The sequence below is a fragment of the Solanum pennellii genome, chromosome 2, assembly GCF_001406875.1.
Source record: "Solanum pennellii chromosome 2, SPENNV200".
Taxonomy (NCBI): domain Eukaryota; kingdom Viridiplantae; phylum Streptophyta; class Magnoliopsida; order Solanales; family Solanaceae; genus Solanum; species Solanum pennellii.
This window is the reverse complement of record NC_028638.1, coordinates 49,889,997-49,904,411: the sequence shown is the minus strand read 5'-3', so window position 1 is coordinate 49,904,411 and position 14,415 is coordinate 49,889,997. Positions and strand designations below refer to the sequence as shown.

The 14,415-nt window shown below is 30.4% G+C and overlaps 1 protein-coding gene across 1 annotated transcript; it reads left to right on the top strand.

Moving 5' to 3' along the window:
- Window positions 1-4,413: 4,413 nt before the first annotated feature.
- LOC107008699 (MLO-like protein 8) lies at window positions 4,414-11,262 on the top strand. The gene is made up of 15 exons (XM_015207837.2): window positions 4,414-4,861; window positions 6,291-6,348; window positions 6,437-6,642; window positions 8,072-8,188; window positions 8,718-8,778; window positions 8,889-8,977; window positions 9,071-9,145; window positions 9,221-9,309; window positions 9,433-9,482; window positions 9,594-9,634; window positions 9,708-9,881; window positions 10,077-10,112; window positions 10,229-10,296; window positions 10,405-10,465; window positions 10,664-11,262. Exons 1-15 carry the CDS (start codon window positions 4,733-4,735, stop codon window positions 11,069-11,071), a joined length of 1,662 nt encoding a protein of 553 aa, XP_015063323.1. The 5' UTR covers window positions 4,414-4,732; the 3' UTR covers window positions 11,072-11,262.
- Window positions 11,263-14,415: the final 3,153 nt, after the last annotated feature.

Below are 14,415 nucleotides of genomic sequence, written 5' to 3'. Positions count from 1 at the left end.
TTTGTCTCGTATTTGATGTCTTCAATTTGTGTCAAAAACAAATGAACAAAAAAGGAAATTTCAATTTGACCTGTTAGTTATATAACTAAAAAAATAATTATTGTGGATTGTGTTAAGTTGCAAAAACGTGTTTCCCTGCTGACGATCAAGCTTTATTTAATTCCTTTTTTTTAGGTAAAATACAATTGGGCTTAAAATTGATTTTTATTATTTCAACGAAACTATCTTACAAAATTCTTTGCTCATGCATGGATCATTATATTTGACTACTCTAATCATACCGTGTTTTCATATGTTCTTTTCATTTCAATTTATATAACAATGGTGCTAAAATAATTAAGTGCGATAAAGTCATTATTTTAAAACAAACTGATAAAAAATAATATATATATCTGTTTGAAGAGATCCAGCCAATCATCTTATTGACTAGTTCACCTGATGGACGGTTGATATAATCCCTTAAGACTTTTTTTTTTTTTTTATATTCATTTGATATTCAAATTTTATACTGAAAATTCTGATTAGATTTGCATCACACACTGCAAGGCTCAGAGATTGCGCTTTCAACATGATTTTTCTATTTCTAGGGCTTGAATTAGAGAACTCTTGTGCACTTCAATGCATATTGGTAATTCCTTCAAGACTTTGTGTAAAACACATAGTTTTAACTAGTTAATTTATTTTCTTACAATTGTTTTTTATTCTTAATAATAAATAAATTGGCAAGTAGATTCTGTCTGGTGAGGTGCGTACCAAAGTCAAAGACAGCAAGAAGAATAAGAATCAAAAGAATTATTAGATGGCTACTAATAATATATATTAAAAACAATGAACTATGTTTAACTATATATTTTATTAAAAAGCCCTTTCATAAAATAGGCTATACCTAAATAAAAAGGCGAATAATTGCTAATATTTCTTTATTCTTTACTCAATCAAATTCAAACCTCCACTTTGGTGAAAAGGCGACATTTATTGTTAACATATTGTATAGAGTCTTTTTAGTTTTGATCTGGTGCTCGGGGTTCACATTGGATCAGTGATTAAATTTGGATTGCGGATTTCATAACCCATTTTTGGGTGCTTGTCCCTATTAAAAATTTAAATCTGAAATCTTTAATTAAGGGTGAAATAGTCTTTTCATTATACCAACATCTTTATTGATAACATACACGGTATAATTTAAAACTATATATAGTCAATCTTATTGGCCTAAAGCAAAGTAGTCAAAAGCAAACAAAAATTGTCATATGCTTGTTTATATTTAAATTTTATACACTAACAATACTTTTAAAATTTGCAATATAGTAGACAATTGAAGGTAAGAAAGAGAGCATCGAGCTCAACATTTAGGAGGATAAATATGAAAAAATATATTATCGAAAAATAAAAAGTTAGCGAAGAACAACTTCTATTGCTTAATCATGAAATTTAGTAGTTAATCTATTTAACAAGAATTAGTATAAAAAAAATGGTTGTTAGCTGCAAATTATTTATCAACAAAGAAAAAGAGTAGACGATATATTAGTGTTGCTTTTTACATAAAAACAAAAAATATACTAGCTTTAATTTCCTTGTTACAAGTTGGCCATGCCAATTATTAATTTTTTATTTGGCCAACATGTAAAACTTTTAATTTCGAAAAAATTAAGTGGGACTCACTTTTATTTTTTATTTTTCCACATTAATTATTTGACAAAGTATGTCAGCTCCCGTGTGAAACTATATCCATTTAATTTTTCGCACGTTTTCATCACCACAAAAAATCAAGTTTTCTAAAAATAGAATGAAATATCATCTTATAAAATTACTAGATTTAAAGAAATATATTTTTTGGATCTTGAAAAGACATATTGTTTTGATTTGGATAAATTATGGGGGGAAAATTAATAGAGGTAGATTTTTATTTCATCAAATAAGAAAATGACACGTAATAACTATTTTTAAAAAAAAGGTTGTTAGTTGTAAGGGTATAAGTGAGCAAAAAGATGGATGGATGTAAGGGTAATTTAAGACCAAAAAGATGAATAGAAGTGTATTTTTAGACTAAAACATGGATGGAGAATATTTTTAGATCTTTTCTTATAGTTCATGGGTATTTTTTACCCTTTTCTGTTTCAAAAAATATACTATCTTATAAAAATAAAATAACACTCTCTCTGTTTCATTTTATATGTTATCTTTAAACTTAACACTTGCATTAAGAAATGATGTAATTTTACTCTTCTACCTTTGTTTAATTTTTTTTGGAACTCAAGTTTTCCATCAATGAATATGAATTAATTTATTTTGATTAATAATTTAATCAATGAACATGAATCGTTTATTTAGCTTTTCTAAATTAGTCAAGTATATATTTTTAAAGCTGATAACTTACAAAGATAAAAAAGCAATATAATATTATACATTAATTTTATGAAATGACAAATATTATCGATTAACTATTTATAAAAATAAATGATATATAAAATAAAACAATTTTTTTTTATTATAAAACGAGTATTGGTTCGATGAGTACATATTAAATTCTCGAGCCAAGTGGATTATTATTTTTCAACTAAACTTTCACATTCACCAGACAAATTGTCGAGATGTTCACTTCCTATAATAAATTAAAATTAATGAAAGTCAAGTCAACTACTACGTAGTAAATGATCTCACATTCTCCTCTTTCCTTACAAGTTACTAATGTGTTACCGCACTGTTCAATAATAGTTATTCATCATATTATTTTTAAAAGGGAAAAGGGTCTGATATACCACTCAGCTTTGTCATTTGGAGCTGATATATCCTCGTTATAAAAGTGGCTCATATATGCCCTTATCGTTATACAAACGGCTCACATATACCCCTGCCGTTACAAAATGGCTCACATATACCCTTCATTTAACGGAAGTTAAAAAATTAGTTTTAAATTTATATTTATTACTTCTAATTTTTTTAAAAAAATTATTTAGGGGTATATATGATTCTTCTATCAAAGTTCAAGGTATATTTTAATTTTTTTCATACATAAATTATTTTTTGACTTCTTTTATTATAATTATTTGAATTTCTTATTCTTATTTTGTTTTTTCTTTCATTCCTTAGTTTAAAGAATAAAAAATTAAAATATTTTTTTTGTGTGTATTGTAATTTAATTTCGTATTCGAAGAAAAAATTTGGTCATCTACAATAAGTTTTACAAGAATATTAGTGAAACATATATAAATTTGATTATCAAAATAATAATTCTAAATTAATCATTTAAACAAAAAAAAAGTCAAAAAAAATATGTTTGACGAGAATTAAATGTACTCATATGAGATTATATTTTTAGAAAAAAGATATTAAAAATTTAGATTAAAATTATTATTTTTTTCATTTCCGTTAGAGGAAAAGGGTATATGTGAGCCATTTGTTTACAAGTAGGGGTATATATGAGCCACTTTCATAGCAAGGGGTATATCAGCTCTAAATGACAAAGTTGAGGGGTATATCAGACCCTTTTCCCTTTTTAAAATGTTTAATAATATTTATTTATTTTATAAAATTAATAAATAATTACATTTATTATTGATTATAATCATTTCTCTATTACATGTTACAAGACATTATATTTATATATTTAAAATGTAATATAGTAAAATTACTCTTCTATTTATAATTATTTTAGAAACATGCAAAGTTAATAATAAACAGGTATTATTAAACAAATGGAGTGTTTAATTTCATGTTATTTAAGACTAAGTAGACCCCTCAACAACAAAGACAAATATAGAATTTCAAAATGATAAATATACTAATGTAAAAAGATCGATCTAAAATATAAATTAAATTTAACGAATATATATTTGAGGTCAATTGAACACATCAAATGAACTGTAAATTATTCACTACTAATGATCTTAATATACACAATTATTTTTAATTATATAGAAAAAAAATTAACGATGTTGAATATGATAGATCTGGAAATTTTGAAAGATTAAAGATAAAAATAATAAATAAAATGCAGAAACTAGAAAGCGTTATCGAAAACTATTTAGAAAAGTGTTATTCAATTTGAGAAAGAACAAAAATATTTATTTCGATTAAAATATAATGACATCAATACATACTTATTATCACAAAAATGACATATATAAAAAAATAATATAATCAATAACATTGTCAAATGATAGTTGATCGTATATTAAAAAAAAAAAAGAAGATTCAATTTTATAAAATTAATACTATTTTAATTAGCAAATAATGACATAAATGAATGTTTTATGAGCAACCGTTAATTAAAACTTATCCATTCGGTAAAATAAATTTCATATTAGACCATTTTTAAGAAAACACGCATATCCCTCATTAAGTTTTTAGCGTTACAAAAATTAATAGTAATTTTTGTGTATATAAGAGAGTGGACGGACTTGTTCTATTGTGAATTGTTCCCTCAACGACGTGAGAAATTATACCAACTTGTTGTCTATACATATCTGTGAAATTATACCTACCAAGTCTGGTCCTAACTACTGCCAATTCTATAAACTTCCCTTTCACCACTATAATTATTTATGTACTACTTATTACAACTCTGTTCTAGTTGAAAATGTATGTCTTTTTGGCATTTTCTTGATTCTTGAGAGTCTTTTGAGGGTTTTAACAAGAACCCATTTGTTTTCTTGAAATTCTTGATACATCTGAAGCTGAAATACTGTGTTTCAAGATAAAGTTTGAAATTTTGTTGGGTTGAGGGTTAGTAATGGCAGGTGGGGGTGATGGTACATCAAGGCAACTTGATCAAACACCAACTTGGGCTGTGGCTGGTGTTTGTGCAGTTATTATCCTCATTTCTATTGCCTTAGAGAAGATATTGCACAAACTTGGAACGGTATGATGACATAAAAACTTAGTCTTTCTTTGTTTCTTTAATGACCCTGTTCGTTGACCTTCTTGTTTTGCGTTTAGGAAGAATAATTCTTGAATTTTGTTGTTGATGTTTCTTGAAAATATCCTGGTTTTTGTGAAAAAATGTTTGTCTTTATTTAAGTTAATTTTCACCCTTAATTGTTCTTGTACTTTATTAACAAGTCTTAGCCAAGAGCATTTATTAAAGTGGGACCTGTAGTAGTTCTCTTTTGTGTTTCCTAGTTTTGGAAATCAAGGTTTTAAGTTGCAGCTATGTTGATAATTGACTTCTTATTTTGTAACATCATTTGATTGTGGAAGTCTTGCCTTGCCAAATTGGAAGTGATATCATGTTTTTTTTCCAACTATAAACTCTAGAACCTACAAAATGTTCTTGATTGCTCAGATGCTTGTTGCGTCCTCTATATAATGATGGTGACCGAGCCTGCTTGCACGCATCTTGATTATTATTCTGTGTCAGCTATAAGGAATATGCACAATGGAAAAAACAAAGTGCTATTTGTGGGAGTATATGTATATGAGTTCTCGGTAATCATAATTCATAGTTTTACTATGGATATTCAAGTTGAGCTCGTGTTTATTTACAGTGATCCCTAATTTGTTATAAAAGTTACATGATTGAACAAAGGAGTGAGTGGATTCAAATGAAGCGGCATTGATATTGAGGATTCGTATAGCTAAACCAGTCTAGAGGGTCGGTAGTTACTGTTTCTGTTGTTTCATCTGCTGCTGTAATATTAGCTCTCAAACCTTTTGCTTTTAAGAAGCTTTAGTCTTTATATGTATGTATCCTGGATGATTTGCTTTAGTACTATTGTTTCCTCTGTTGCATATCGAGAAAGAAGGAACTACGACTACCGTTATCTCACTTGGTTGGTTTATTTGTGCACCTTTGAGTTGTTTTACACATATTGGTTCTTTGGACAACATAACTTCTGATTGTTGTAATTGGATGTTGTTGCATTTATCTTAAAATGAAAAACGATAGAGGTCTCTTTCTGCATCTTATTTAATTTTGACCAGTAAACCAGGGATAAAAGTAAAAAATAGTTCAATGTTTGTGTTGTACCTTGTGAACTTATTCCTTTGTGCTGCCGAAAATATCAATAACATTGACTTCGGATTCATTTTCGTCCTTTCATTTAATTGTAATAACTTGGTTCTTTTTATGTTCTTCTTTTTTCCCTTTTTTGGCTTTTGGTCAGCATTTTATAACCAAGTTTGCTCCGATATTGCACTGATATTGAAGTTTGTTGTCTTAAAGTTTTTTACTTTTCAAAACTTATTTTAATTGCATAAGTTGATGTAGTATCTCAGCTCATTTGTTGGTTCCTTGAATGACTACTACTATAGAAAACATGAATAACTGACACAATGAAATCTTTGCTCAGTGGTTGACTGACAGGCATAAAAAAGCTCTCTTTGAGGCCTTGGAGAAGGTTAAGGCCGGTAAGATTTTGTCTTTCTCCTCTTGTTATCATTTTTTTTATAAGAGGTGACGTGTTTCCATTTTGATTGAATCATCTAATTCTTGCAGAGTTGATGATTCTCGGTTTCATCTCGTTAACCCTTGTATTTAGTCAATATTACATTGCTGGAATTTGTATCCCCCCAAGTGTTGCTGATACAATGTTGCCATGCCCTGCAAACAACAAAGATGCAGCAAAGGAGGAGGAACACCGTAGGAAGCTTTTATGGTATGAGCGTAGAATTTTGGCAGGTGCAGAGCCTAAATGCAAAGAGGTAACGTGTAGATGGCCCTTGACAATATGGGTCAGACTTCACTGATGTATTTAGTTGTATCAATGAGTACTGATAGCAAAAATGGCTCTGGGAGAGTTGTGCTTGGTGAATTTACTAATCCTATCTTGAATTAGATATGGAGACAAGACTAAGAGGGTGTTAGGATTGGCTTAAAAGTTGGTCAAACCTACTTTTAAGTTAGTTTTTGACTTATAGAAGTGCCTGAAAAGCATAAAAATAACTTAAAATAAGTCAGAAATGACTTAAGATTAGTTGAGAAGTGTTTGGCAAAGTCAAGAATGACTTAAAATAAGTTTGAAATGACTTAGAATAAGTCAAAAATCAAAAGTAGGTCTCCCCCTACTTTTTATTTTTTAACTTAAAATCATTTCAGTTTGACTTTTTATTTTTGACTTGAAAGTTACTTTTTTTTAAGCCAATCCAAACAGGCCCTAAATGCTTTTTCGCTTCTATCAATTGGCCTAGACAATGAGATATTTTGAGCAAACCTACTAAAATTTATTGCAAACTGGCTTAGGATTTTCGACTCTTCAATTCAAATGAATGGACATTTCAAATAACATGGTGTCATCACAAAAAAGGAACTGCAAAAGAAACTTTACACAAAGCACCTTCATTCCGTTAGGGTGTATGCCAAGTGATGGACTCATGTAGTGTAGCCTAATGAGGATTAGGAAACACTTAGCTTTTTACCATCACTGTTTTATTCTTAGGCTATCCTGTCTGACATAGGAAGAAGGAATTGAGCTAACTAGCTGATATATGTAAGATCCATCCAAAATGATTGTTCTGCTCCATCTCCTGTAATGAAGTTGTATATCAACACCTCCCTAGGTTGTCAGGAGAGGGTTCAGTGAGACCATTAATCAAAAAGGATTTTTTAAATGTTTTCTGTTACTGAAATAGCCAAAATGGTCCATTCCATTATTGAATGTTCATCACTTCAATGATGAAATGCTTGGGCTATTCGTATGAGTTATCTATATCTTGCGTATAGATAAGCTAAGGAGAGTTTGCTCTGGAAGAAACTAAGAATTCTGTTCATCCCATCAAATTGAACAGGTTTGAATCCCACTGGATATAATAAGAGTGGATGACTAAATCGTGTCTTCATAGCTCAGTTACAGCTTCCAACAAAAAAAGCACCATGTATGCGCTTCAACTGTCTTTAGACTATGAGCTTCAAAAATTTGTTAGGTCAGCTTAGGTTTTGGGTAAATTTTTCATGTAAAGTTAATATTTGAAGGTAAAGTCGTTCTACCAGATGCAGCATCCTTGCATTCCCTTAGCACTGTGTTCTGGCCCATCTTTTTCAGCTATATTTTGGACCTTTTATGTGGTACTTTATATTAGCATCAACAGTAAGCTTTCCTTTCTTCATCAAACTAATCTAAAGTATTCCTGTCAGGGACGTGTACCTCTTGTTACTGTTGAAGCACTGCATCAAATACACATCCTTATTTTCTTTTTGGCAGTCCTTCATGTATTATACAGTGCGATTACCATGTGGTTGGGAAGACTTAAGGTAATTCATAATATACTTTATTTAGTTATTCCTCTACTATGCTTTAGTTGCCATCTATACTGCTTCTTAGGTAATCCAGGAAAGTTATAGGTCCCAATTATTGACTGCATTTTTAGTAGATTTTCAATTAACTCACAAGATCAGTCAAATTTTCATGGTGATCCAATACTCTGGTGGTATTAATGGGAGGATGCAAAAAGCTATATGCTTTCTGCTTCATTTTGGATTGTTTCTCTATCTTACTTGGTTGACACATTCAAACAAGTTAGGAAACTAAGTTGCATGACAAACTGGTCTTGGTATGATAAGAAGTGTTCAACTTCAAATAATTTTATGGCAGTTAATTGTTGGGATCATTCAAACTGTTTTCCCCTAAAATCGCTGCTGTTATACTCCTAGCTATAATTGACCAGCTACCAAGGCTCAAAATTGTTACTGGGATTGACCACTTGTCTAGAGTGATAAACTATTTTAGGATGCTTTTATGGTATTAATCCATTTGCTTAATGCCTGAAACTTTATTCTTCAGATTCGTGGCTGGAAAGGTTGGGAGCAAGAGACTTCAACCCATAGTTACGAGTTTACAAATGGTATAAATTTGCTTGCTGTAAAGCCAGAACTTTGGATTGTTGTTTGCTCTCTGTTTATTTGCTCATTTGGTTTTGACTCTCTCACTATGTTTCTAACTTGGGTCTTGCAGATCCTTCAAGATTTAGACTTACTCATGAGACATCTTTTGTCCGAGCACATACTAGTTTCTGGACAAGGATCCCGATCTTCTTTTACATTGTGAGGAATTAATACAATATGCATTCATAGTTTTGTACCAGAAGGCCAAACTAGTGCTAAAGTGACTGACTGTCGCAAACTTACATCATGCAGGGATGCTTCTTCAGACAATTTTTCAAGTCTGTCAGTAAGTCAGACTACTTGGCTCTGCGCAATGGTTTCATAAGTGTGAGTGTTCATTGTGATTTGTTCTTCCTTGGTAATTCTTTGTTACCCATGAAACTAAAATTCCTCCTTTCGCAGGTTCATCTGGCTCCTGGAAGTAAATTTAACTTCCAAAAGTACATCAAGAGGTCATTAGAGGATGACTTCAAGGTAGTTGTCGGTGTCAGGTAGCTAGATGTTCTATTTTCTCTCTCAATTTTTTTCAGCATATTTATGTGTGCATATGTGCCTATTACCATATATATCCTTGCTCTCTGATTGGCTTTTTACTTGTTCTTTTTTTCGGGCAGTCCAGTTTTATGGGCATCATTTGTGCTTTTCTTGCTTCTGAATGTTAGCGGTAAGTTATGTTCTGTGGTCTGATCCATTTCTGGAAATTGTTTAGTTCTTCCGTTTTAGTCACCATCTACTACATGTTTTCATATATTCTGAATTATTTGACCCATTGCAGGGTGGCAAGCATTGTTCTGGGCATCCTTAATTCCTCTAATTGTAAGATTCTTTTCCATTGTTCATCTTCTGAAATTACTTTATGGGGAAATTCTAATTAATGAAATCTTCTCAGATCATTTTAGCTGTTGGAACAAAGCTTCAAGCTGTTTTGACTAGGATGGCCCTTGACATTAAAGAGAGACATGCAGTAGTTCAAGGAATCCCTCTTGTACAAGCCTCAGACAAATATTTTTGGTTTGGTCGACCACGACTGGTTCTTCACCTCATTCATTTTGCCTTATTTCAGGTTTGCATTTCCAATTTGCAGAATTTTAAATGAAGTATTATTGTAAACCAGTCGTTTGGGCTCAACTTTGCAAGTACTATAGTTTCCATAAGACAAATCACAAATATGGTGCATGGAGTAGTTTGCTTTTCATATCTTGATTCTATATATTCCCTTGGCTAAACTATCTTTTTTTGCACTTATCAAACTTTGCAGAATGCATTCCAGATAACATATTTTCTGTGGATATGGGTAATAATTCTTCTCCCTGTATCAAGATCAAATCCTGATATTGCAAGATATTCTTTTTCTTTTTATTTAATGTCCATAAAACTATGATAGAGATGAGGATTCTACTTTTTCTGTAGTATGAGTATGGGCTAAAATCTTGCTTCCACGACGCATTTGAGCTGGTCATTACAAAAATTGTTATAGGGTATGTTTCGTGCTACAGAAACTCACTTTAAAATATTCATTATCTTAGTTCCTAAGCTTCACAATTTCAGCTTGCTCTCGTTAAATCAATTTTTTCATTGTATCACAGAGTGGGAGTCTTATTCGTATGCAGTTATATCACTCTTCCACTTTATGCCCTTATAACTCAGGTACTATCATAGACTCGTCTCTCAAACCAATAGCATAATTGTATCTACGTTTTATTTCGTGCCATATTACCTTAGACATTTGCTGTTGCTCACTTCGTTGAACGATGTAAGCTCACTACATAAAACTACTGAAATTTCTAGCCTTTTTAGCATGATCTATTGTTGTTCAAGTTAGATAAAGCATTGGCCTTTCTGCAGATGGGATCCCATATGAAAAAATCCATCTTTGATGAGCAAACCTCCAAGGCACTAAAGAAGTGGCATATGGCTGTGAAGAAGCGGACAGGAGCGAGGGGTGACAGGTCCCCTACCCGAACACTGGGTAATGCAAGTCCAAGGTCTGCAATGAGCTCACCTGTGCACCCATCAGGCCCTGGTCTTCATCGATACAAAACCACTGGTCACTCATCGCGTTTCCAGGGCTACAGTGATCAAGAAGCATCCGACCTTGAAAATGATCCAACAACACCGATGACTCGTGCAGAGATAGCAACTACACATATTGATCATGATGACACAGAAATTCATGTGCATATTCCTCAAAATGGAGAATCTACTAGGAATGAAGATGACTTCTCATTTGTGAAGCCTGCTCCTCAAAGGTGAAAAGGAAGTAGGTAGCCAACTTGTTACCTTTTTTTTTTATCCTTTTCCTTTTCCCTCAAGTCATATCAATTTGCTTATACATTTTAGGTATATCATATAAGCAGTTTGGCACATATAGGTGAATTCCTTGTACTATATTTTTACTCTGTAATTGTTTGCCTTAATAAGATTTTTTTATTGATGGTTACCAAGTTTAATAAGGTTAAATCTTGAAAAGAATGTTCTAGGTAACAAGCACTACGCCATTCTTTTCATCTTCCTAAACCTTTATTTGTAGAGTTACTCAATACTAGGGTCAAAAAATCAGAGGGGCGGAATAGAAAGGTCAAATTTATCTTTTATAGTATTATATATATTAGATAAATGAGTCCCTGGATGAAAATCTTGTCTCCGTCTACTGATGATAGCAGGTACAAGCAAGTTGATCCGAATACTTTCCATATAAAAAAAAAGTGGAGAAAAAAAAAATCTCCTAGGTCACATGCAAAAGTGTATTTTGGCTTTCCAACAAGGAAAAAAAAGCAAGTAAATGAGTTAGAAGAATCAATCATTTTCCACTATTCCCCACCTCTAGTTTTTGTTTGTTTTTTTTCTCTTTAGCTTAGTAGTGTTGGTAACATGAATTGCAAAAAGGATGACAAGCATCTGATCTTTTAGCAATGGTACTGAAGCAAAATCACATGGAGCACTAAACAATTTTATGAATGGGAAAAATGCTTTTAGTTTTTTTTCTTCTAATTATGGAAAGTCTTTTTTATTCATATGATGATAGTTTTGAGTTTGTTTAAGTTGGAATTGGGAATTGAATCCTCTAATAATTGAATGAACCATTTTTTATTCCTCAAAAAGAATGTCAGTTTCGTATAATTAGAAATAAATTTAATTTTAAAACTCCTCTTTTACTTTTTAATGAAATGATTTATAGTCGAACAAAAGTCCAAAGTTTTATTTTCAATCACAAATTTCAAAAGTCTTGTTTTTTTTTTAAAACTTTATGTCAAATTAAACATTACTGTGCGAATTGAAACGGAGGAAATATAAAAGTAAAATTGTGGCAAAGCTTTTTTCTTGTGTCCGTTTGATTCCTGACCCATGGTGAAGGACTTTTTTTATGTTATAAAGAAGAATCAATATAAAGGTATACATACTGAAAGGGTGAATAATTTTATGTGAGTTATTTTCATTAACTTTTGAGATTGAGTTAATTTTCATGTCAAAAAATTTAAATTTTTTATACTAGAGTTCGATTCATCACTGATTCTCTATGGAGAAAAGAAGCTAATGATATTCAACAAATAATATCTATGTATACATAAAAAAAATTTATCCATTTACGCGATATAATATTTTAGCGACTTTAAACAGGGTGGCTCCGCTACTCATCCATAAAAACTCTATAATTATGTTATTTTATGTGTTTTTAAGAAAACAAGAAACAAAACAAGTGGGACAGAATGGGTTTGCACAAAAAATTTGAAGAAAATATGAAACAATTCACATGTAGTAGGCATGGCCTATGAGCTATACAAACAAAGAAGATGCAACCATTGTTGTCCAGGTTGTCATTCTCGATTTATTAAAATATCAAGGGAAAATGGATAAATATATTCTGAATTATCATAAATGGTATGCGTTCATTATATTTTTATGATATTATTGTCTCTGTCATTCAAAAATTAGAGTATATATGTCCTTCACTCTAATGGAAGACTAAATAGGGACACGTGGCACAATCTTATCCGTTGATTCGATACTAAATAAATGTCGGACGAATGGATAAGATTATGACACGTGTATGTTTGTCGGCATAAATTAAAAGGTATATATATGCTCTAATTTTTGTAGGATAGGGACACCAATGTCCCAAAAGTATGATGGAGGATATCTACATATAACGATAGTTCAAAAGTATATTTGTCATTTCCAAATGGGAAAAGGGTCTGATATACCCCTCAACTTTGTCATTTGGAGCTGATATACCCCTCGTTATAAAGGTGACTCATATATGCCCTTACCGTTATACAAACGACTCACATATACCCCTGCCGTTACAAAATGGCTCACATATACCCTTCATTTAACGGAAGTTAAAAAATTAGTTTTAAATTTATATTTATTACTTCTAATTTTAAAATAAAATTATTTAGGGGTATATATGATTCTTCTATCAAAGTTCAAGGTTTATTTTAATTTTTTTCATACATAAATTATTTTTTGACTTCTTTTATTATAATTATTTGAATTTCTTATTCTTATTTTGTTTTTTCTTTCATTCCTTAGTTTAAAGAATAAAAAATTAAAATATTTGTTTTGTGTGTATTGTAATTTAATTTCGTATTCGAAGTAAAAATTTGGTCATCTACAATAAGTTTTACAAGAATATTAGTGAAACATATATAAATTTGATTATCAAAATAATAATTATTAATTAGTCATTTAAACAAAAAAAAGTCAAAAAAAATATGTTTGACGAGGATTAAATTTACTCATATGAGATTATATTTTTTAGAAAAAAATAATAAAAATTTAGATTAAAATTATTATTTTTTTCATTTCCGTTAGAGGAAAAGGGTATATGTGAGCCATTTGTTTACAAGTAGGGGTATATATGAGCTACTTTCATAACAAGGGGTATATCAGCTCTAAATGACAAAGTTGAGGGGTATATCAGACCCTTTTCCCTTTCCAAATATCAAAGAAAAAATCTGAATCTTTTTTCAGAGTACGATAAAAAATGCTCTTGTACTATATGAAATTGACTATAAATGTCATCAAATAATAGTTTAGTCTAAAAATATCTCCGTTCTTGATAATTTGATCCAAAAATGTGGAAAATATAATTCTTCAACGTGAATTCAAATATTTTTTTTTTTAAAAAAAAACTTTTTAAAACAAAATTTCTATATTTGAGTGTGATATAAAATTTTAGAAGTCAAATTAATCATTCAAAAATTAAGAGTATATAGCTTAAAGAAAAAATTACTCTACACATTATAAAATATTCATATAATATCAAAATGGATAGAGAATCAATCTTATCCACTATAACAAAATTAAATTGAAGTAATTATCTGTTTGCATTTCTTTCTCACTAACTTTATTTTATTTTATTTTTTAAAAAGGAAACAAGAAGTCGCGTTAGGAATCCTTTAAAAAAGACCAACTGCAGTAAAATTACTCGAATCTTAATTAGAATTCTCGAGTTTATATTATAAAATTTTTAAAAGATACGTTAAATTCAATATAAGTATCAAACAAAAACTAAAAAAGAAAACCTTTAAAGATGAAAGAGGGGAATCTTTTTTTTAAAAGTTGATAGTTATTCTCACTCTAGTTTTAGGTTA

Bases quoted from the DNA above. Each gene is read 5' to 3' on its own strand.
- LOC107008699 (XM_015207837.2), top strand. From the start codon at position 4,733: ATGGCAGGTGGGGGTGATGGTACATCAAGGCAACTTGATCAAACACCA. The intron at 8,779-8,888 runs GTATAAATTTGC...TGGGTCTTGCAG, and splicing joins TAGTTACGAGTTTACAAATG to ATCCTTCAAGATTTAGACTT. The intron at 10,466-10,663 runs GTACTATCATAG...GCCTTTCTGCAG, and splicing joins TTTATGCCCTTATAACTCAG to ATGGGATCCCATATGAAAAA.